The sequence below is a fragment of the Microcebus murinus genome, chromosome 16 (genome assembly GCF_040939455.1).
Source record: "Microcebus murinus isolate Inina chromosome 16, M.murinus_Inina_mat1.0, whole genome shotgun sequence".
NCBI classification, from domain to species: Eukaryota; Metazoa; Chordata; class Mammalia; order Primates; family Cheirogaleidae; genus Microcebus; species Microcebus murinus.
The window spans coordinates 62,105,069-62,129,094 of record NC_134119.1 but is presented as its reverse complement, the minus strand read 5'-3'; the positions used below and the strand labels follow the sequence as shown (position 1 = coordinate 62,129,094).

Genomic DNA, 24,026 nt, shown 5'->3' with positions numbered 1-24,026 from the left:
AGAATTAGTAGACAAGGACATTAGAACAGCTATTATAACTGTATTCCCATATGTTCAAAGAGTTAAATAAATGGAAGATATAAACAAGATCCCAATCAAACTTGTAGACATCAAAACTACAGTATGTGAGACCAAAAATACACTGGATGGGATTCATGGCAGATAAGACATTGGAGAAGAAATAGTGAACCTAAATCATAGCAATAGAAACCATTCAAAATAAAACACAGATAAAAGAGAATTCAGACAAAATAAACAGAGAAAGATAGCAAAATAAATCCATGCAACAACATCAAGTAGACTCGTATATGTATAATTGGAATTCCCAAAAGAAAGGAGGAAGAATTGGGAAGATGAACATTATTTGAAAAAATGAAGGCTGAAAAATTCAAATCTGGTGAAAATTATAAATATATAGATACAAGAATGTCAAGGAACCTCAAACACAAGAAGTATATATATATATATATATATATATATATATATATATATATATATATATATTTACGTCAGGTTGTATCATAGGCAAATTGTTAAAAATGAATGTATAAAGAAAATCTTAAAACCAAACAGATAAAAGAACTGCATTGTATGAAGAGGAATAAAGACAAAGATTCCTCATCGAAAACTGTGTGAATGAGAAAACAGTGCAGCAACATCTTTAAAGTACTGAAATAACAGATCCAATAAGCCATGGGTCAAAGAAAAAATAAAAATAGAAATAGAACATATTTTGTTGCTGCTGTGATTGCTTTGGAGGTCTTCTTCAAAAATTCTTTTCCTAGGCTGATGTCTGAATGGGTCTTCCCTACATCTTCTAGGATTCTTAAGTTTTCATGCTTTATATAAGTCTGTTACTGTCATGAATTGATTTTTGTAAGGGGTGAGAGGTAGGGATCCAGTTTCAATCTTTTGCATGTAGTCATCCAGTTTTCCCAGCACCATTTATTGAAAAGAGATTCTTTTCTCCAGTGTATATTTTTCTCTGCTTTGTCAATGATTATATAACCATATGTAAATGGTTTCATCCCTGATTCTCAGTCTTGATCCAAAGGTCTATATCTCTGTTCTTGTGCCTATAATATACTGTTTTAGTTACTATAGCCTTGTAGTACAACTTGAAGTCTGGTAGACTGATAACTCCCAGTTTGTTCTTTTTGCTTACAATAGCTCTGGCTATTCAAGCGTTTTCTGGTTCCAAACAAAACATAGATTATTTTTCCTATATCTGTGAAATATGACATTGGTGTTTCAATGGGGATTGCACTGAATCTATAAATCACTTTGGGAATCATGGGCATTTTAACAATGTTGAGTCTTTTTTTGTATCTACTGTGAATCGTATTTGAGCCTTTGATTTTATTCTCAGCTTGATGGTTATTGGTATATAAAAATTCCACTGATTTGTACACTTATTTTGTAACCTGTGACTTTGCCCAATATATTTGTGAATTCCAGGAGTCTCCTGGTGGGGTCTTTAGGATTTTCTAGATAAAAAAATAATATCATCGGTGAAAAGTGTTAGTTTGACCTCCTCTTTCCTGATTTGTGTACCCTTTATTTCTTTCTGTTGCTTGATTGCTTAAGCTAGGACTTCCAGTACTATGATGAATAGAAGCTGTGACAGTGGTTGACAGTTCTTTGGGGAAATGTTTTAAACTTTTCCATATTCAGTATGATGTTTGCTATGGGTTTGTCATATATGGCTTTTTATAATTTTGGGATATGTTCCTTCTATGCCTAGTTTGTTTAGGGTTTTTATCATGAAAGGGTGCTGAATTCTGTTGAATGCTTTTTCTGCATCTATTGAGATGGTCATATAGTCTTTGTTTTTGCTTCTGTTTATGTGGAGAATCACATTTATTGATTTACATATGTTGAATCGTCCTTGCATCCCTGGGATGAAACCCACTTGGTCACGGTGGATTATATTTTGGATGTGCCATCAAATTTGATTTGCTAGTATTTTATTGAGGAGTTATTCATCTATATTCATAAGAGATATTGGCCGGTAATTTTCTTTTTTTGAGTGTCCTTTCATGGCTGTGGCATCAAGGTGATACTGGCTTCATAGAATTGGTTGGTGAGGATTCCCTCCTTTTCAATGTTATGGAATAATTTCTGTAGTATGGGTACCAGTTCTCTTCATGGGTCTGGTAGAATTCAGCTGTAAATCGATCTGGCGTGGGACATTTTTTTGTTGCTGCTTGTTATTGGTCTGTTCAGGAGTTCTGCTTATCCCTGGTTGAGTCTTGTGCTGCCAGGTCTATTTACTCAACATTTTTTAGTTTATCTGTATAGACATTGTTTTAGTTTTCATTGATGATATTTTGTATTTCTGTGATATCAGTTGTGATATCTCCTCTTTCACTTATGATTGAGCTTATTTAGGGCCTTTCTTGTCTATTCCTGGTTAACCTAGCAAAAGGTCTATCAATTTTGCTTACCTTTGCAAAGAACCAAAGTTTTGTTTTGTTCATCCTTTGTATTTTTTCTTTCATGTTTTCCATTTCATTGAGTTCTGCTCCAAATTTAATTATTTCTTTTTTTCTCTTGGCTTTGAGTTTCGTTTGCCTTTCCTTTTCTATTTTCTTGAGGTGTGTCCTTAGGTTTTTAATTTGCAATCTTTCTGTCTTTTTGATGTAGGCATTTAAGGCTATGAATTTTCCCCATAGGACTGACTGCTTTTGCTGAATCCCATAGCTTGTGTTCCCTTTGTCATTCAGTTTATGGAATCTTTTGATTTCCATCTTAATTTCATTAGTGACAATAATCATTCAGCAGCAGGTTGTTTAATTTCAATGACTTTGTATAGATTTGAGTGTTTCTTTTGTAATTGAGTTCTAGGTTTATTCCACTGTGGTCTGAGAAGATACGTGGTATGATTTTGATTTTTTCTTGAATATGTGACATATCTTGTGGCTTAAGATATGGTTAATCTTAGAGAATGTTCCATGTGCTGATAGGAAAAATGTACATTCAGTAGTTTTAGGGTAGAATGTTCTCTAAACATTGGGTCTGTTAGGTTCATTTGTTCTAGAGTCTCATATATGTCTAGCATTTCTTCATTTATTTTGTGCCTCAATGATCTGTTAAGTTCTGTCAGTGGAGTATTGAAATCCCTAGCAATTATGAAGCTGCTGTTTATCTCTTTGCTTAAATCTAGTAGAATTTGTTTATGAATCTGTGACCTCCTATGTTAGGTATATATATACTTAGGATTGTAATGTCTTCTTGTTGAATTGCTCCCTTTACCATTATATGATGACCATGTTTATCTTTCTATATCATGGTTGATTGAAAGTCAAATTTATCCAATATGAGAATGGGTACACCTGCTCTCATTTTGTTTCCATTTGCATGGAATATTTTTTCCATACCTTCACCTTGGCTCTGTGAGTCCTTGTGGGTCATATTTGTTTCCTGGACTCAGAAGAAACTTGGATTGTATTTTCTCATCCATTCAGCCAATCTATATCTCTCGAGTGTGGCATTCAGATCATTCATGTAGAATGATAGAATTGATATGTAGCATGTTGTTCTGTTCATCATGTTGGATACTGCCTTATTGCTTTGTTTTCCTTTTTGTGCTATTGTTTTATATGACCTGGGAGCTTTAGCTTTTAGGTAATTTTACATCAGCAGGTTTCTATTGTGCAGATCCATGTATAATGCAGTTCTGAGTATTTCCTGCAGGGAAGGTCTGGTTGTGACAGATTCCTTGGTGTTTGATGTCTGGCAGACTCTTTATTTTTTTATATATAAAACTCTTTATAAATAAAACTCTTTATTTTTATATATAAAACTTATTTTTGCAGTATACAAAGTTCTAGGCTAACAATTGTTCAGTTTAAGAACATTGAAGATGGGGCCCCAATCCCTTATGGTTTGTAAGGTCTCTGCTGAGAAGCCTTAGGGTTAGCCTGATGGGTTCCTTTGCAAGTTACTTCGGATTTTTGTCTCATGGATTGCCAGAATTCCTGCCTGTTTGATGACTATATGTCTTGGTTATTACATCATTGCAATGAACCTCCTAGGTGTTCGTTGAGCCTCTTGTATCTGGATGTTTAAATCTCTAGAAAGATCAGGGATGTTTTTCTCAATTTTCCCCTCAAATAGGTTTTATAGTTTTTGTACTTTTTCCACTTTGCCCTCGGGGAAACCTATGATTCTTATATTTGTTCATTTTACATAATTTCATATTTCTTATAGGCTTTGGTTCATTCCTCTTGATTTTTTTGTTCTTTATTTTTGACTGATAGGTTAATTTGAAAGAGTTGTCTTCAAGGTCTGAAATTCTTTCTCCTGCCTGGCATAGTCTATTCTTAAAGGTTTCCACTGTGTTTTATATTTGCTTAAATAAATTTTTCATTTTAAGAAGTTTCAATGGTCTTTGTTTTTTGTTTTGTTTTTCTTAATTTGAGACAGAGTCTCACTTTGTTGCTCAGGGTAGAGTGAGTGCCATGGTGTCAGCCTAGCTCACAGCAACTTCAATCTCCTGGGCTCAAGCGATCCTACTGCCTCAGCCTCTCGAGTAGCTGGGACTACAGGCATGTACCACCATGCCCGGCTAATTTTTTGTATATATATATTTTTTTAGTTGGTCAATTAGTTTTTCTATTTTTAGTAGAGGTGGGATCTTGCTCAGGTTGACTTCCAACTCCTGACCCTGAGGGATCCACCCACTTCGGCCTCCCAGAGTGGTAGGATTACAGGTGTGAGCCACAGCGCCTGGCCTGTTTTTTAAATAGTCTAGATCTTTGATAAATTTTTCATTCATTTCCTGAATTTGTTTTCTGGTTTCTTTATGTTGGTTTTCCATTTTCTCTTGGATTTCATTGAAATTCCTTACAATCCTTATTTGGAATTCTTTATCCGTCATTTTAATATTTTCATTCTGGTTGGGATCCATTGAGAGAAGCTTGGTGTGCCCTTTTTGGGATGTCCTTTAGCTCTTATTTTTCACTCTGCTGGAGTTCTTACATTGGTTCCTCATCTGGAGTAGCTATTGCTTCAGTCTTTGGATTTTCTTTTGTTTAGATGTAGATTTTACCCCACTCACTCTTTTTTTTTTTTTTTTTTTTTTTTTTGAGACAGAGTCTCACTCTGTTGCCTGGGCTAGAGTGCCATGGTGTCAGCCTAGCTCACAGCAACTTCAAACTCTTGGGCTCAAGCAATCCTTCTACCTCAGCCCCTGGGTAGCTGGGACTATAGGCATGTGCCACCATGCCTGGCTAATTTTTTCCCTATACATATTTTTAGTTGGCCAATTAATTTCTTTCTTTCTATTTTTAGTAGAGACAGGGTCTCCTTCTTGCTCAGGCTGGTTTCGAACTCCTGACCTTTGAGCGAACTGCCCACCTCAGCCTTCTAGAGTGCCAGAAGTACAGGCATCAGCCACCATGCCCGGTCCCCACTGACTCTTAAGAGTGTGTGTGTAGTGTATGTTTGGTAAGAACATTCAGCTTTGCTTCTGGGTGCCTTGATCGGGGTCTAGGTTGTGGACAGATGCCTTGCTTATAGATACCCTTAGTGTGATGGTTTTCTCAGTAACTAGAGGTTTGTAGGGGTAGCAGCGGAGAACTATGTATGTGAGCAGATTCCCTGTCTCAGTGTTGTTGATGAAGAAGATGGAGGTCTTTGAAATCCTTTCTCTTTCCCCAGACCTGTGGTCTTCTTAAGAGTGTGAATTGCACTGGGATGCCCAGTTTAATCTCTGAGACAGTAGGTGGTCAGTATTAACGTTTAAACCTAAATTAAATTTCAATTTTAATTACTCATTCCACATTTCAAGTGCTGAATTAATGGCCACATGCAACAAGTGGCTACCCTATTGGACAATGTAGCTCTGACCCCCTGTTTGACCTTAGGTAAGACTCTCAACCTCTCTGTGCTTCACTCCCTCCATCTGTAAAATAGGGGTGAAAATAATAACTACCTCAAAGTGTGAGGACTGAGTTACTGAGGGTAAAGCATTTCATGCCTTCCCACGGGGACTGGATGAGGACCTACGCTTAGTGCCACATCACATAGCACAGCAAGATCCAAGTCCTAGGTTCAAGAGAGTCCATGCTGGTAGCTCTCCAAGGCCAGGAAGGTACACCCTCCACACCTTAAAAACACAATATATCTGTGCCTCCCTCCTGGGTCAAAGTAACTGCCAGGGTCAGGGTCCTGGATCCAGCAGGGATTTGCTTATCATTGCAAAAGTGTTGCTACCTGATGGTGGAAAGGCATGGCCGGGCAGAGACAAGTTAACATGGACACATTTATTCCAATATTTGGAAAATATGGAGAGACCCTTGCAGAGCCTAGGTGGGTGCAGGCTTAAGTGGCAATGGAGACAGATGGGACAGATGGGTACATCAATCAAAGTGGACCCAGTCTCTGCCCTCCTGTACTCAGAGTCTAAAGTGGAAAACAGAGATATGAAGTTAGAAAGAGGTAGGAAGACAGTGTCAGCGAAACTTCCTGTGCTCTGAAGCTCGCCAGAGGCATGTAGTGAACGGCCCAGCACTAGTCAGAGCCATCAGAGACCAAGAGGATGTGACCAGTTCACATGCCAGGACTCAGTCTCTCCAGCTCTTTCCACCTGGCCCTTCCTCCAAGTCTCACCAGTTCTGCATCTCTTGCCCCTCCTTCTCTTTATCCCATTACTTCCAGCTGTGGCTGTCACAGAAGTGAGGGTGAAGGAGGGGACAAAGGACATAGATACTGAATATCTGTAGGACTTACAAGGTCAGGGCCTAGGACACGCACCGACACTCAAGCACAAACATACACAGCACACACAGACCCTTGCAGTCTAAGTTAGAATACCATTCACCGTGTTACAAAGGCAGCTTTAGGCCAAATTAATTTAATTGAACAATTCCCTCGTTTCGGTCAGCTGCTCAGTTTTGAACATACACCACCACCACCTCCACCACACGACTGCAAGCATGCCTTCACATATGAAATTATATAAATACACAGAAGCCCCCACACATGCAAGAATACACACATAAGCACACCCAGACGTGTACAGAGAAACACACCCCAGTACAGTTGCATAAATACAAACACCCTTTCATATATAAAAGCACAGACATTATATAAGCACAGACACAGATACAACCAGGTAGTCAAATACACGCACAAACAGCCAACTAAGTAGACAAGTCCCTGCTCACCCACACCCACAAAGATAAACACACGAGAATCCACTCCCACTCCCACACACTCGCATGCTCCTGTGGACTTTAGTATTTCTACCACGGAATCCCTGCCAGCATCTAGGGGAAGAGTAAAGGGACAGAGAAGAGGTCACAAGTGCTACCCAAGCGGGAAGTATGGGTTGCCCCGCACCCTCAATCTGACATATCTGGACAATGCTGAGAGGGGAGGCGGGGACTGGATGAAGTTTCACAACTGGGTGTGGAGCAGGCTAGGATAAAAGGCCCAGCAGGAGTCTGCCGTGGGGTAGAAGACAGTCAGACAGGGACCATGGAGCTCAGCGTCCTCCTCTTCGTTGCAGTCCTCACGGGCTTCTTTCTACTCCTGGTCAAGGGCCGTCCAAAGGCCCGTGGCCACCTCCCGCCAGGTCCCCATCCTCTGCCCTTCTTGGGGAACATTCTGCAGATGGACAGGAGAGGCCTACTCAGGTCCTTCCTGAAGGTAAGATGCGCATGGATGGGGTCTGAGGGTGGGCTGGTTCCTGCATTGACAGTTGGGGGTCCCCCAGCAGAAAGGGTGAGGCAGCCTTCCGGGCTCAAGGGTGGGGTGGGGAAGGTTGGTGAGGAAGGGGCATGGAGCTGAAGCATGGATGGTGGTGTTAAGAGAAAAACTTTAAACAAATTAAATTTAGCAGAGATTATTTGAGCAAGGAAAAGATTCACAATAGGGCAGCGCCATGAACCAGTAAATGTTAAGAGAGCAGCGTCCCGCAACGTGGGCCAGCAGGACTTACAGAGAGAAAAAGAAAGTGACATGCAGAAATAGCCTGGTTGGTTACAGCTCAGAATGTGCCTCATTTGGACATGTCTGAGCAGTTCGCAGCCTGTGATTGGCTGAAAGCTCAGTTGCTCTGGGTAGCTGAGACTGGGCTACTTGTTGCAAGAATATTCTCTCGAGTTGGTTTGCAGTTGGTTTACATAGTAAGTTATACTTTACTATGTACAGAGGTAGCTTTAGGCCAAATTTAATTTAATTGAACAATTGCCCCCTCCCGGTCAGCCTCACAATTTTGAGGGATTGACCAAAACCCTGGGCACAGACACCGCCTTTTGTCACCATCATAATGGACTTGTTTGGTCTCAGTACGGAATTCACAATTCATAACGTCAATTAGTTGGATGACTCTATGCTTTCTTCATGTCTTTGTTATTCTAACTGGAAGGAGGCGTTTTCATGTACAAAGGAGGGCAGCAAACAAGCATTGGAGACGCTTGAGGGGATATAACACATCAGAGAGGCCCATGTGCTGACCATCCGGAGGGTAGGACCAGGAAACTGAACTACACCCCCTATTAAAGTGGTCTCCAAGAACCAACTCAAACAAAATCAAACAATTGAAGATTCAGGCGATAAAGATAACTATATTGGAGTCATAGCCTTTGTCAAGAGCATCATAGTGATTAAGGGCCAGAGCTTGCAATTGAATGGTGTGATGTAAAGAGGTGTCCGATTTTACAGTTAGCCTGGAACACAGTCTTAGTAACCTGCGGACTCACTAGAAGACATGTAAAAGTTAGAAAAGCTCGGGATAGCCAGGATTGCCATTCACCGTTCAGAACGCTTGCTAACCAACTGTGAGCTGCCCCCGCAAACACGTGACGTGTTCCTTTAACCTGATAAATGTCATTAAAATATTTGGTGACAATGTCTATAAAAACAGCAGTATCAGCCACCTTTCATTAAGCTTTCTGTAGTTGTAAAACCAGGGGAAAGATCAGTGCAACGTTTGGTTAGTCTCTGCACCACATACAAGCCCCCAACATGGTCAAACAGAAGAGGTAAAACTGCTTAATATTGCTTGAATTGCTTTTGTTCAACACAAATATTCTCACCCACCTTTGGAAGAGTGGCTTTTACCTGTCTGAAATGCTGGGAGGTCTAATTGGTTATAAAATCTGAGATTGCCCCATTGTATAGATTAGTCTTAAGGTCCATCCACTGGGACCCCAATACCACCTAAGGCCTCCAGAAACCCCACTGTGCTCAGTGGGAACTAAGTTATCTACTATTTTGAGGTTGGTACTAATTTCAGTTATTGACCACTTTGACCTCTGATAACGAGAGGTATTACGGGAACTTTTAGGCAACGCCATTTGGAAGTCTGGATTGAGACAGGCCAATTAGCAAGATCTGAACCAGTGAGGAGATACAGCAGAGTAAGGAAATCCTCAGCTGACCCAATACGGGCCCTCAGGGACTGGACAAGAGGACAACTTAGAGGCATTTGAGCAGAGGTCCATTAAATCTGTCCTGCCATAAGCCTGCCTAGCTCTTGAACAAGATCTAGTGGGAAACTTACTTTTTGGCAATCTTTTTATAGCATGCTCTAAGGGAGCACAACCACATTGAGTGCAAAGGGACCTTACTCAATTTAAATTTAATCCAGGAACATTATGCAAGCAATGATTCACTCCTTCATAGGTAGTCCCAGGTCTCATGCATGTGACAACTGGGAGCACAATATACCTTTGGCAGGTGACTCTCATGTAGGCTTTCTATATATGGTAGTAATTAGGTTATGGATTGAAAAGATCAGGGTTCTGTTACCAGTGAGTGTAGGAAAGGAAGTGTTGGTGATGTCTAGAATATCAAGGAGAGCTTTCCACTCTTCCTTTGGGGCTTCAGGATGACTCTCATTGGGAACACAAGGAGGCAATGGCATCAATGTTTCCGGATTGGAAAACCATTAGCCCACAAAACCAGCAATCGCTCAGTTTCTTGCTAGAGAATAATAAACATTTGCTAAAGCCATCCACAGACTCTCATCTCATGGGTTTTTCTGCAATGAAAAGGAAGGGATGAGGACAGCAGGAAGTAGGGGAGAAAGGAAAAAAGATAACGCTTTCCTAATGGCAGAGATGTCTTGATCCGCAGTTTGGGGCATGCTGCCCACATCTAGGCTGCTCTCTGTTTGTGGGGGAAAATTACCCAGTTAGTTCAAGTTGTATATCTTAACAATTTCAGTACTGGCTGACTTAGCATGAAAATCCGCCAAATCATTTTGTTTGGTATTTAATTACTTTTTGTTCCACTTGATATTGGGTTAGCAGGTTTTTGAACATGCAGTTCTGGGATTTCTTACCCATCCAATGGTATGATCTGAAAGTTATATTTTAGAAACCTGTATTTGTCAGAATCCCTTCCATGAATCTTCTTGAAGATGCAACACTTTAGGCTTATACTTGCTCAGAAAAGTATCAGTGTAAACACTTGCTCTCTGTAAATGACAAAGCTTAAAATGACCGTAGTGCCACTCACATTGTAGGAGGTGAGTAGCGTATGCAGTGTGGACATGCTGGACAAAAGGGGGGTTCACATCCCAGGTGGGACAGAGCGGGTCGCCTGAGGTATTATCATGCTACCAAGAATGGTGCGCAATTTAAAACTTATGGTTGTTTCTTTCTGGAACTTTCCATTTAATATTTTCAGACCACTGTTGTCCATGGGGAATTGAAACCATGGACAGCGAAATGGCTGATAATGAACAGTCTGCTTCTTTGGTTGAGATGCCAGGGAGAAGTGGTCAGACTGAAAGCTATGTGGGTAGGGGTGACATTAGAAATATTTAAGCACCTGCACTGTTTAGGGCACCAACCAATCAGAGCAGTCCTGGCTTGGCCACAGGCTAACCCTTTAGTTGCTGAGTCCCGGGAAGGTGGAAGGGCAGCCTAGGGAGGAGGGTCTTGGGGAAGGCGGCTACTTACCAGTCTGCTGTGTGAGTGTCTCACAGTTTGACCACTGAGGGCTGTGCTGACTCATGTAACCCAGGCTGTGGTGCGCTTGGCAGCTCCGAGAGAAATACGGGGATGTCTTCACGGTATACCTGGGACGGAGGCCCGCGGTCATGCTGTGCGGGATAGAGGCCATAAAGGAGGCCCTGGTGGACCAGGCTGAGGACTTCTCTGGCCGGGGCAAAATCGCCATGGTGGAGCCAGTCTTCCAGCAATATGGTGAGAGCCTCCAAGGCAGGGCCGGGTGGAGGATGCTCCGGGGAAGGGGGAAATATGAGTGAAGAAGGACACACAGCCTATCCGATGTCCTCTGCCATGCACACCTCCCCACACCCCAGGCGTGATCTTTTCCAACGGGAACCGCTGGAAGACCCTCCGGCGGTTTTCTCTGGCCACCATGAGGGACTTCGGGATGGGGAAGCGGAGCGTGGAGGAGCGGATTCAGGAGGAGGCTCAGTGCCTGGTGGAGGAGCTGCGGAAATCCAAGGGTGAGTCCTGGGCTGGCAGGAAGGACGGTGAAACACAGAGAGGTGCGGGCGAACAGCAATAGAAAGGCAGAGAGGTAAACGTGGGCAGGGCCAGAGCCAGACAAAGCCCGAGAGACCATCAGGCAGAGGGACAGGGAAAGAGGGAGAGACAGGGGACCGGCAGGGGACAGAGATACGTGGGTAGGCGAGAGACATGGAGAGCCCGGGAAAGAGGGCGATGCGGGGTGTGTAGTGTCCAAGAACATCCCAAACGTGCACTTAGCAAGAAGGGCGCTGTTTACTGGGCTCAGGGAAAGCAATTCATGGTTTAATTGTATCTCTCTAAGGCTAGAACAGAAATCATATAAAACAAAGCAAAAAGAGGGAAGGGAAAACTGCAGACAATTTGAAGACAGGGAAAAGTTTTCCTTTCCTTTGGTGACGTGCTGATGAGCTGCCGGTGAGCAGAGCCGGGTGGGCGTTCTAATCTCGGGCGGGCGGCCGGGGGTCAGGGAAGCACTTTTGGTTGCTCTTTAATTCTGTATAACTGGGTATTTATGGGACATACCGGTGACGGGGCCCTTTCTTAGCACTTCTGTTGACATTATGTCAGGTCTTTACCATCTCTCTTATGAAACTTGTTGAGAGATTTTGGGGGCAACAGGGAGCAGGGACAGAAGGATTGGGAAGAAAGACAGGACGAGACAGAGACACAGGTAGAGAGACAGGAAAGGAGAAAGAGATGGCGGTAAAGGGACCAAAATAAAGAGAAAGGCACACAGAGATGTGCTCAGACACACAAGGAGAGAGACTCAGGGAGGCAGGAAGAAACGAAGGCAGAGAGAAATGGAGGCTAGGAAAGTCAGAGACTCGGGCAGATGAGGGTCAGGAAAATGTCTGCAAAGGAAGGAGAGAAGACAGACAGGGGAGACGCAGAGAGAGAGGCCACAGCAACCTGGTGTCCCCTCTCAGGCGCTCACAGCCCAGCGTCAGCGCACCATGGCCGGGCTGAGCCTGTGTGCACGGACACCAACCAAACGTGCAGAGCAACTGCCGGTGCCCAGACAGCCCACGTGTAGAAAGAGCTTTGAAAGGGGAGTCACAGTAGGGCTAGAGAGATCAGGGCTTTCTGATATGCACAAGCAATTGCCTGAACACGTACGCTGCCACACCCCTGCCCCTGGGACTTAAAACAACTCTTATCTACAGGTGCAGGGTGAGGACCAACTGCACACACCCTGTAGCCGGACTGCCTGCATTGGATTCTTGGCTCCCGTAATGAATAGCTGTGTTATCTCGGTCAAATTACGTAAAGCCTCTGTTTTCCCAGCTATAAAATGGGGAGAATAGTAGAATTTTATCTGCTTCTCCATGTTGCGGTGAGAGTAGGAAGAGTGATATCGGAAGTGCTTAGAATGGGGCCCGACACACAACGGGAGTGAGTGTTGGCTCTGCTGCTTTCCTTATCTTTATCATGATTGAGCAATGCTGGACAGTGACACAGAGATGAGGTGGGGACAGCCAGAGGTCCCCCGCCTCTGAGTCCCTGTCCTTTGACCTGCCATCTCCTCCTCCTCCTCCTAGGAGCCCTCCTGGACCCCACCTTCCTCCTCCAGTGCATCACTGCCAACATCATCTGCTCCATTGTGTTTGGAAAACGCTTCCACTACCAAGATGAAGAATTTCTGAAGCTGCTGGACCTGTTCTACCAGTCTTTCGCACTGGTCAGCTCTCTATCTGGCCAGGTCAGAGGGATGGAGAGGGACAGGGAGGGGGGACGAGGTGACATCCAGGGCAGGGGAAAAGGATGACCCTTTTGGGGGTCCCAGAAATGCAGCTTCTCCTGGAAGAAAGGCAGGGACACGTGGAGAGACAGGGACACTGAGGCCTGGAGACAGGGACGGAGATATTGAGAGAAAGGATGGGGGGATGGGAGGCAGAAATAGAGACTCAGAGGAAAACTAAGCAAATGAAGGTTTGGGATTGAGAGAAGTGAGTGACAACAGGACAAGGAAGGGCAGGGATAAGGGAATCCTGAGAAACTGAGTTGACACTAACAGGTTGGGGGAGGGGCTGGGTGTGAGGGAGGGAGAGGAGACTAAGTCACACTTTCAGCCTCTGCTCTTCTAGGCCCTGACTCCTGTGTCGTTGCTTCTCTGTCCTAGGTAAAGCCCCTCACCTGAGGAAATTCAAGGGTGTATCACAATAGGGAACCACATTTCTTCCATTTTCCCCATTTGTCCTTCTCCCTTTGTGTGCATTTCTTTAAAGAACTTTTCTCAGATCATAAAATACTAAGCTGCACTTTTAAAACAAATAATAAAGTTTCTCTAATTGACTAGCCTGGAAATATTCTTTTTTTTTTTTTTTTTTTTTGAGACAGAGTCTCCCTTTGTTGCCCAGGCTAGAGTGAGTGCCGTGGCATCAGCCTAGCTCACAGCAACCTCAAACCCCTGTGCTCAAGCGATCCTCCTGCCTCAGCCTCCCGGGTAGCTGGGACTACAAGCATGCGCCATCATGCCCGGCTAATTTTTTCTATATATGTTACTTGGCCAATTAATTTCTTTCTATTTATAGTAGAGACGGGGTCTCACTCTTGCTCATACTGGTTTTGAACTCCTGACCTCGAGCAATCCGCCCTCCTTGGCCTCCTAGAGTGCTGGGATTATAGGCGTGAGCCACCGCGCCCGGCCGTGGAAATATTCCTACTGCACATTAAGTTTAAGAATATGAAGCGCATGCAGAGCAGGGGGTGTAGCTATGGTTCTTGAGCAGGGGTGTGTCCGATTCCCACGTGGGACTGTCACAAATGTGGGTTCCCAGCATGTCCTACTGCAGGGTCTGATCTGAAAGGCTGGGATGGGGTCCCCAGGGAGTACTGGGGTCAACCCCACAGGGGATTCCGATGTTCCCCTCCCTTGGAGAACCATGGAGACAGGAAGGTCTGCACGGAGACCCACCAAACACTTAACAATGGTTATCTCTAGAGGGAGGGATTAAGAAGGAATTTACATCTTATGATATACATTTTTGCATTGTTTGCACTTGTTTGCAAGAGGTTAGGCATTGTATTTATGATCAGCTAAGGCAATAGAAATGTGCTCCAAAATAAATCGATACTCCTAAGTGATTGACAGGTGCGTCTTGTGTGAGCATCGTTTTACCAAGGCCTGACACAGTGAGGGAGATGAGGAGGGAGGAGGAAGCAGAGAACAGAAGCAGAAAAACAAAGGAACAGGCTGAGGTAGACAATGAGAGGCACGGAGAGATGATATGAAAAGGGAGACAGAGAGATAAAGAGAGGGAGAGAGGGGAGAGACAGGGAGGCGTGGCAGAGAGCAAGGAAAAGACACAAGGATGAGGGAGCAGGGGCAGAAAGAGATAATGTAGAAGAGATCAAAGGAGACATGGGGTCAGTGAGTGAGGGGCTGAGAGGGAGGAGACAGGAACAGACACGGGGACTGAGAGGTTCCCCATGGAGGATTTGGGATGTGGGAGGGTCGCCCTTTTCCTGTCGCCTGCCCCAGGCTGACCTCACTGCCCCTCTCTTTTGCAGCTGTTTGAGCTCTTCTCTGACTTCTTGAAGTTCTTTTCTGGCACGCACAGGCAGGTCTGCAAAAACCTGCGGGAAATCAGTGCCTTCATTGCCCGCAGTGTGGAAGAGCACCGGGAAACCCTGGACCCCAGTGCCCCCCGGGACCTCATAGATGCCTACCTGCTGCGCATGGAAAAAGTGGGGTGTGGGGGAGGGAAAGGGGAGGGGAGGGAAGATGGGGAGCAGAGAAGAAGGGAGAGGAACAGGGAAGGGGAAGGGAGGAGGAATGAAGAGAAGATGGGGGGATTAGGGAAGGGGAGGGGGGAGATGCAGAAGGGAAAGAAAGATGAGGCGAAAAGAACAAGAAAGTAGGGAGGAGAAAGTGAGCAGTGGAGGGGGAGAGAGACAGAGAGAGCAAGCGAGCTGGCTATGAGGAAGAAATTCAGGGCAAGGGACAAAAATACAGCAACAGAAGAAATGACCCACAGAGGCAGAAAGAGACTGGGAAACAAAAGAGAAACTCACCAGAGATGGGGAGAGAGATGGAAACAGCCAAAGAGAGCTGAGTGAGACAGGGACAGACACACATGGCTGGACCTTCGGGGGACAGAGAAAAGCTAAATGGGCCACACAGAGGGAGAGACCCTGAAACGGATGGAGGGGACCCAGCGACACTGGCGTGTGCACAGTGAGGCCACAGCCTCGCCTGACCCCCCCTCCTCTCTGCTCTGCACCCAGGAGAAATCCAACCCACACAGTGAGTTCAGTGAGAACAACCTCATCTTCAACACGCTCTCGCTCTTTTTTGCTGGCACTGAGACCACCAGCACCACCCTGCGCTACGGCTTCCTGCTCATGCTCAAACACCCTCATGTCACAGGTGGGCCAGGACAGCTAACTGGGGGTTCTCTGACTCCCTCTGAGCTGCAGAAGTGGGGTGAGGGTTCCTGCCTGGATGAGTGAGGAGACATTGGCTTGTTATTGCAGAAGAACTGCAGGCTTTGGACCATTCTCCAACTAAGCCAGCTCTTTTTTTTTATTTTTTATTTCAAAACATTGTATTATGTGGATATAAATGTTTTAGGTTCCATAGATAGCCTTTGTAATGCTTGAGTCCCAGCGGTAGGTGAGCCTGTCACCCAAATAGTGTTCATGGTACCCACAGGTGGGTTCTTGCCCCTCTCGTCCTCCCCCCCCCCAGTTGATCTCCACTGAGTTGTACTTCCCTCTGTGCACACGTGTGCTCATGGGTTAGCTCCACTTTAATAGCGAGTGCATGTGGTGTTTCTTTTTCCATTCTTGAGATACCTCACTTAGGAGAATGGGCTCCAGTTCCTTTCTGTGTTTTTTTGGTGGATGCGTAGATGCACGCAGAATCTGTCGAATTGCTCTCCCACTGTTTCCCCCCATCACTTAAAGACTCTTTTGAGGCAGGGGGGCATTCTACATTTTTTTGTTTGTACAAATTTATGGGGTGTATGTGCAATTTTGTTACATGTACAGACTGCGTAGTGGTCATATCAGAACTTTAGGCATATCCATCTCCCAAATAACATACATTGTATTCATTAAGTAATTTCTCATCATCCGCCTCCCTCACCCTTCCAAATCTCCACTGTCAATCATTCCTCTTTGTCCACATGTACACGTTTTTTAGCACCCACGTGTGGGCGAGAACATGAGATAATTGAATTTCTGTGTCATCACTTAAGGATTTACCTGTTCATCCATCCATCCTTTCATCTTCTTTTATTCATTAATTCTTTTATTCATTAATTCTTTTATTCATTAATTCACCTGCATACTCACTGATTCTTTCTTCTGTGACTCATCCAAGGAAATGCATTTTCATCATTTGTTTATTTGAATTAGTTGATCCTTTGCAGCAGTGACATGTTCAATGGAGTATTTGTCATTAATTTACTGGCTCATCTGTTTATGCATGCATCCACCCATCCTTTTATAAACAACGTTCCATTCCTTAATCCTTCCCTCTGTTGGTTTTTCAATTTATTCTATATTCATCCATCCCTTCCTTAATTTAGCCACTAAATAATTCACTCATTTATTCATTCCGTATTTATTTATCATTCAATCTACCCATGCATTTATTTACTCATACTTCACTAATTTTTTCAATCCCTTATCTTCCATAAATCTAACCATTCATATGATTATTGATTAATTATAATAGGTTCATTGATTCATTTATTTCTGGACCATCTAGTTACGCATTAAGTGATCCATCTATTGATTTATAAGTGAATACACACATCCATTTATTGGTTTGTTCATTCATTCATCCATCTTTTCATTCATGAATTGATCTATCCATTGATTGATTGTTGTATTCATTTATTTATCCAGTAGTTCATGCATTAATCTATCTATTTCACTCTTCTATTCTTGAGAACCTAACACAGTGCCTCACTTATAATACACACACAGCAAACATTAGTTCATTTTCTACTCAGAGAGACAGTTCTGGCATGTTTGTAGCCTAGAGTTCTTGATCTGAAATTCCATGTAAAATTATCGTGTGTGTGTGTGTGTGTGTGTGTGTGTGTGTGTGTACACTCATGCATGTGAGGACAGTAGCATGACACTCATTATATTTAGAAGGGTAAGAATTCTTTTTGCTTCCTCCCTCCCTCACCCCAAGCTGATTGTGTTGAGATATATCAATGATCTAACCCTTAGCATAGGATTTTCCTGGCTCATTGGCCCATAGAAATCAGTGAGATGTCTCTTTGAAATGGGGTTCACGGGTCCCCTTTTCTGTGCAGAGAGAGTCCACAAGGAGATTGAGCAGGTGGTTGGTGCACATCGTCCTCCAGCCCTCGACGACCGGGTCAAAATGCCGTACACGGACGCCGTCATCCACGAGATTCAGAGATTCGCAGACCTCATCCCCCTTGGTTTGCCCCACATTGTCACCAAAGACACCCACTTCCGAGGATACATCATCCCCAAGGTGAGACCAGAGGGGTCCTGCGTCTCTCTCGTGCGGGCACCCTGGGTTCACCTCATCCCAAAACTCAACTTTTTGTTGCTTTCTGAATAGGGTCCCCTTGTTTCTGGTTTTCTTTTTTGGGGGGTTTTGTTGTTGCTTGTCCAGGGAATGGGAATATTTTTTGATCTTGTGACCCGCCCTCAGGACACCGAAGTATTTCCCATCCTGAACTCTGCTCTCCGTGACCCACGCTACTTTGAAACACCAGAGGCCTTCAACCCTGACCACTTCCTGGATGCCAATGGGGCACTGAAGAAGAATGAAGCTTTTATTCCCTTTTCCTTAGGTAAGCTGGACCCGAGACCCCTTTCCCAGATTCTGGAGTTTGTGTTCCTTCTCTTCCTTGAGACAAGCTGGGTTCGGTCCTTGTTTATGGAACACTTAGTGTATTCTAATGTGTTTATCTGTGTGATCACATTCCATCTTTACTACTACGCTATGAGGGGGCTTGAGGAAGGAGATTACATCCCAAAGGTACATCTTGCCAAGTGGGACCTTGGGCAAGTATTTTAATCTCCCTAAACTTTAGTCAATTCATTTTCTTCAATAAAAAAAAAAATCTATTGAGGACAACTCTTAGTCCAGTGCTCTGCTGGGGGCTGAAGACAATGCATCAAACAAATCATATAGAGACATAGCTCCTGCCCCAGGAAATTTTCAGTCCAGCAGAGGAGATGGGCACCCACCAAATAACAATACGAGTAAATGAACTGATGTATTTAACATGGGGAGAACAGCCTGGCACAAAAATAAATGCTCACAGGTGCGAGGATTACTATAATTAATCGTAATCATGATAAGTGCTCTAAAGGGGGTTTGGTGAGCACCAAAATAGGAAACACTGACTAACCTTGGTGGGTCTGTGAGGAAGAGCTTACCGGAGTAGCTGGCTTCCAAGCTGAGCTGCTCCTAGGTGAGTACCAATCAGCCACTGGAAAGAGTGTTCTAGAAAGAGCAAACAGCAAGGGCAAAGCCTGAAGGTGGAAACCTGCTGGCATATTTGAGAAACTATAAGAAGGCCAAGGGAGACTTGGGTGTAGATTCCTGAAGGAAATAAGGTGAAGAGCTCAGCTGGGCAGGGCTTTGAAGGCTGGGCAAAGAGTTTGGATCTATACTCCAGCACTCGGGAGGTAGGGAAGGTCTTCACATGGTCTGACCTGGACTAGTTCCCATTCTCCACTCTTTGGCTTCTTAAGAGAACAACTTTAGCCACATTAAATTTACCAGAGTTTATTTGAGCAAAGAAACGATTCATGAATTGGGCAGCACCCTGAACATGGGCAAGCAGTATTCATCCAGGGAAGAAGGAAGTGGCCCATGGACACAGCCTGATTGGGTACAGTTTGCCTTGTTTGGACCTGTCTGAGTGGTTTGAAGCCTATGATTGGCTGAAGCTCGGCCGTTATGATTGGCCAAGGCTCAGTTACCTTTTACAAGAATATACTCTCAAGTTAGATTGTAGTTTGTTTACATAGTAAGTTAGGTTAAAGTTTGTTATGTATAAAGGCAACTTTAGGCCAAATATAATTTAATTTAACAGGCTCCGCCCACGGAAAATCCCAATATCCAGGTTTCTTATCTTTTGAAAGGAAGGAATATCCCGGGAACAAGTCCCTGGTCTTGAGTTTCATCATCAACTTCAGTCACCGGGGGCTCTGGCTCAGCCTGTGTCTCTGTGTGATGCAGTGACCCTCTTCCTCGTTTAACTTCAGTGAGAGTTGGGAACACATGGGGTGGCGGGAAGAGGGTCAGCTCTTTCATTTGATAGGCCTATCCTGAGTTTTAAGAGAGGCAGAGATGTGGAGAAATAAGGACAGAGGCAGATAAATAAGCAGCAGAGAGATAATGAGAGTGAGAAACGGAGGGACAAAGAGAGACACATGGAGAGACAGAGACAAGGAGAGAGTGGCTGGAAGAGACAGACAGAAAGTGAAAGTTAGACGAGAGAGGGAGAAGAGGATAGAGGCAGAGAGAGACAGACATGGAGAAGGAGGAGGAACAGTAAGAGGAGGAGGGAGTGGAGGACAGGGAAAGAGGAGGGAGGAGGAGGGAATGAAGGAAGGAAAGAGAGAAACAGAATATGAGAGAGAAGAAAGACAGTGACTTAGGTAGGGAGGAAGAAACAGAGTGAACGAGAAAGACAGGTATTTTTAGAGGGAGATGAAAAATGAGAGACAGAGAATATGAGACTCAACTAGACAGAGACAGGGGGTTCAACAAGATAGAAGAAAACAAAAAAAAAAAAAGAGGAGGAAAAGAAAAGCTAGGCAGAAAAACTGCCTGACAGGTGTAGACAGAGAAAAAGACAGTGATAGATGCCACAGGCAGTAAGAAAGACAAACCAAGCTGAGAAGGTGTTGGAGCCGACGAGATTTCAGAGGGTGTCCTAATGGACAGCCCCAGGGGTGTGCAGGTGTGTTGGGAGGGAGAGGACAGGCATCGGGCTGTTCTGGGAAAAACTAGGTCACAGCAAGACTTACAGAAGTCCCAGCCCAGAGACATGCCCTGAGTGGGGTTTTTTTGTTTTTGTTTTTTTGTTTTTGAGACAGAGTCTCACTTTGTTTCCCAGGCTAGAGTGAGTGCCATGGCATCAGCCTAGCTCACAGCAACCCCAAACTCCTGGGCTCAAGCAATCCTCCTGCCTCAGCCTCCCGAGTAGCTGGGACTACAGGCATGTGCCACCATGCCTGGCTAATTTTTTCTACATATATTTTTAGTTGGCCAATTCATTTCCTTCTATATTTAGTAGAGATGGGGTCTCGCTCAGGCTGGTTTCAAACTCCTGACCTCGAGCAATCGCCCGCCTCGGCCTCCCAGAGTGCTAGGATGACAGGCGTGAGCCACCGCGCCCGGCCTGCCCTGAGTGATTTTCAACTCCTGTGTCCTATCTCCTGCCTTCTGCATGTGCCAAAAGGGCGTGGATCTTTCACCAGATACATCTGTGCAGGCACAACTGCCCAACCACCTAGAACCCATGGGGAATGCCTGGAAACCCACGTTTGACATGGCCTTCAAAGGCCGTCAGTTTGCAGATTAGGAAACAGTGAAGGAGGACCTCTTGCGTCTATGCCTCTGGGTTTCCAGCCCCTTTTGTTCTCATTTCTCTCCAACCCTGTGGTTTATGTGCTACTGGGGCTTCTGTACACCTCTCAGGGTGATGGGAACCATAGTCCCCACCGTGTGCACCAACCCCAATCCCAATTTTATATATAATTTGCATATTTGGGGTGGAAGTCTTGAAGCCGGTGGATCTGAGGCTGAGGCAAGAAGACAGCCCAGAGATAGACACCCACACCCTACACATGCTCCCAGAAATAAACACAAGGCAATAACTACACATTGAGGATTCTTAATTCAAACCAGGTGCTATTCTAAGAAGTTTTACAGACATTTCCTTTAACCTCACAAGAGCCCCTCAGAGATGGATACTATTCTCCCCATATGAGAAATGATGGACACTAAGAATATTAAGGCAGAAATATGCTCACACCTACATACATAGAGGTAAAACACACACACACAAACTCTCTCTTAGAGAAATGAGTGTGGCAGATCCACCCAAAGATTTGCACCCAGTTTCAGAGGGTTTGAGAACCACCGAAAAGTCCACCCTGAATTCCAGGTTAAAGGCCAGTCTCGGCCGGGAGAGGTGGCTCACGCCTGTAATCCTAGCACTCTGGGAGGCCAAGGTGGGCGGATTGCTCAAGGTCAAGAGTTCGAAACCAGCCTGAGCAAGAGCGAGACCCCCATCTCCACTATAAATACAAAGAAATTAACTGGCCAACTAAAAATATAGAGAAAAAAATAGCCAGGCATGGTGGCGCATGCCTGTAGTCCCAGCTACTCGGGAGGCTGAGGCAGGAAGATAGCTTGAGCCCAGGAGGTTGCTATGAGCTAGGCTGACACCACAGCACTCTAGCCTGGGCAACAGAGTGAGACTCTGTCTCCAAAAAAAAAACAACAAAAAAGGCCAATATCATGGAAATCTGTTGCAATGGACACAAGTGTCCAGGCTTAGGGGCGTGGCAGGGCAAAGAGCGTGCACCCGCCCTGTACCCACACTGGTGATCTTCCTCCTGTGCCCACAGGGAAGCGCATCTGTCTTGGTGAAGGCATCGCCAGGAACGAGTTGTTCCTCTTCTTCACCACCATCCTCCAGAACTTCTCCCTGGCCAGCCCCGTGGCACCTGAGGACATGGACCTCACACCTCAGGAGAGTGGTCTGGGCAAAGTAGCCCCAACATACCAGATCCGCTTCCTGCCTCGTTGAAAGGCCCGAGGGAAAGGGGGAAAAGGATTCCAGGGTCACTAAGTGTCCCCAACTCCGAAGACGATGGCCCCCGACTCCCTCCACAACTGCCTTCCTCCGAGAGACCTGCTGCAAGCCCGAGCCCTTCCCCCACGCACAGCGTCTGGCTCTAGAACCCAAACTCTCCATCACAGCTCCCTCTTTCTCATATGTATATTTTTAAATTAAGAGAAAATCGACATAAGATAAAATTAACCACTTACACTGTGAGAGGTAGTGGCAATGTTCATTCACCATGCTGTAGTTCCAAACATTTTGAGCATCCTCCCTAGGTGAAAAAACTATAACCCAGACCTATTAGGCTGTCATGCCCCTTTACTATTCCCTGCTTGCCCCTGGAAAACTCCAATCTGCTTTCTGTTTCTGTGGACTTACCTATTCTGGGTATTTCCTATAAATGCAATCATACAGTACGTGGTCTTTTGTGTCTGGTCTCTCACTTTGATCAATATTTTCAAGTTCGTCCATGTTGAGGACCACAGTCACAACCCTGCCGAAGTCCCTCCTCTTCCTCAATCTCTGCTGCCCCTTCCTACTTCTCTCTGCTGTAAAAGGGCCTCCTCAGCCCGTGGTCTCCTGAGCTGTGTGATTTATTCTCAAGTCCCCTGAGAATCAAATAAACATCTAAAGCCTGACCTCCCCGGGGGTCACAGAGGCGATCTGTGCCATTTTGTGGGGGACTCATGTATTCTCAAGTCCCTTGAGATTTTTCTGGAAGGACTTTGGTGAGAATTTCTCCCTTACCTCAGTGTCAACTTTGTGAAGGGCCAACACGTTGTCTCGTTCATCGCTGTGTCTCAGCACCTGAGGCATATGACAAGTGTTCAAAATATCTACTGAGGAATGTATGAGTGAATGAATGAATTCGTCAGCCACGCCCCCAAACCCACCCCAAATGGAGCCAGTCTCCTCTGTCAGACCAGATCTCCTCCATGTCTCTCATCTGATACCCAGGATAAATTCCTGTCCCCAAAGGGCACAGAATGCCCCCAGTTCTTCCTGCCAGCTACTCTTGACCCCTCATGCTGCAATGCCACCCTTTGACAAAAATGCCTGACAGCTACCCTAGCAGTGGAACCACTCTGAATCTGGGCTTCATAGGTCCCACCAGCTGGTGCCACCACCCTTCCCAGGCATTGCCCAGAAGACACCCCACCCACCAGTGGCCCGAGGGAAGCCGGCCATGGGACACAACCCTGAGACACTAACCTTTTGGCCCCTGCAACACCTGCTGCCTTTGGTAGCCACCTCTGTGGCTTCCACAGAGCTAGCAGGAGCTCTGCCGAACAGATTGCCCGCACCCCTTCCCCCTCCGCGGAAATGAACCAACAAACAGCACAACCCGCCCTTTAAGAGGGACGACAGGATGGAAGGTGGGTGAAATTAGGGCCATGGTGTCCTCAGCCTTCTCACTCCTCATTGTCCCCTTGGTCTCTTGCTACTCTGGGCCTGGGGCCGCCTCCTTCCCGGGGCCACCTCTGCCATTCCTGGAAAACATTCTGGCCTCCTCTTTGCGCCTCCTGTTCTTTAGGTGCCACAGAACATCAACCTCGTGGCCCAGGTGAAAGGGTTGGGGAAGATCCTACTCCCTCCTCGCCTCTGCCCTGTGTTCCAGCTCTGCTTCCTGCCCCTGGCAAGAGGCTGAGGAATGCAGATCCCCTCAGGCTCCTTCCAGTCAGCTGCAGCCTCTGCACAGAATGAATCTGTAGAGCCCTTCTGGGCTGCTCCCTGCTGACTCTCTGCAGTGGGAAGTCCT

General features: G+C 45.3%; 1 protein-coding gene across 2 annotated transcripts; it reads left to right on the top strand.

Annotated features, from left to right (window-relative positions):
* Positions 1–7,450: 7,450 nt before the first annotated feature.
* On the top strand, positions 7,451–22,683 carry CYP2B65 (cytochrome P450 family 2 subfamily B member 65). Of its 2 annotated transcripts, none has more exons than XM_012760756.3 (9): positions 7,451–7,656; positions 11,003–11,165; positions 11,285–11,434; positions 12,998–13,158; positions 14,970–15,146; positions 15,687–15,828; positions 17,735–17,922; positions 18,106–18,247; positions 22,050–22,683. In XM_012760756.3, exons 1-9 carry the CDS (start codon positions 7,486–7,488, stop codon positions 22,229–22,231), a joined length of 1,476 nt encoding a protein of 491 aa, XP_012616210.2. In that variant the 5' UTR covers positions 7,451–7,485; the 3' UTR covers positions 22,232–22,683. The 2 variants fall into 2 exon arrangements, with proteins under 2 accessions (XP_012616210.2, XP_012616211.2); XM_012760757.2 differs by having other exon boundaries at positions 7,544–7,656; positions 10,984–11,165.
* Positions 22,684–24,026: the final 1,343 nt, after the last annotated feature.

Bases quoted from the DNA above. Each gene is read 5' to 3' on its own strand.
- CYP2B65 (XM_012760756.3), top strand. From the start codon at position 7,486: ATGGAGCTCAGCGTCCTCCTCTTCGTTGCAGTCCTCACGGGCTTCTTT. The intron at 11,166-11,284 runs GTGAGAGCCTCC...CCCACACCCCAG, and splicing joins GCCAGTCTTCCAGCAATATG to GCGTGATCTTTTCCAACGGG. The intron at 15,147-15,686 runs GTGGGGTGTGGG...CTCTGCACCCAG, and splicing joins ACCTGCTGCGCATGGAAAAA to GAGAAATCCAACCCACACAG.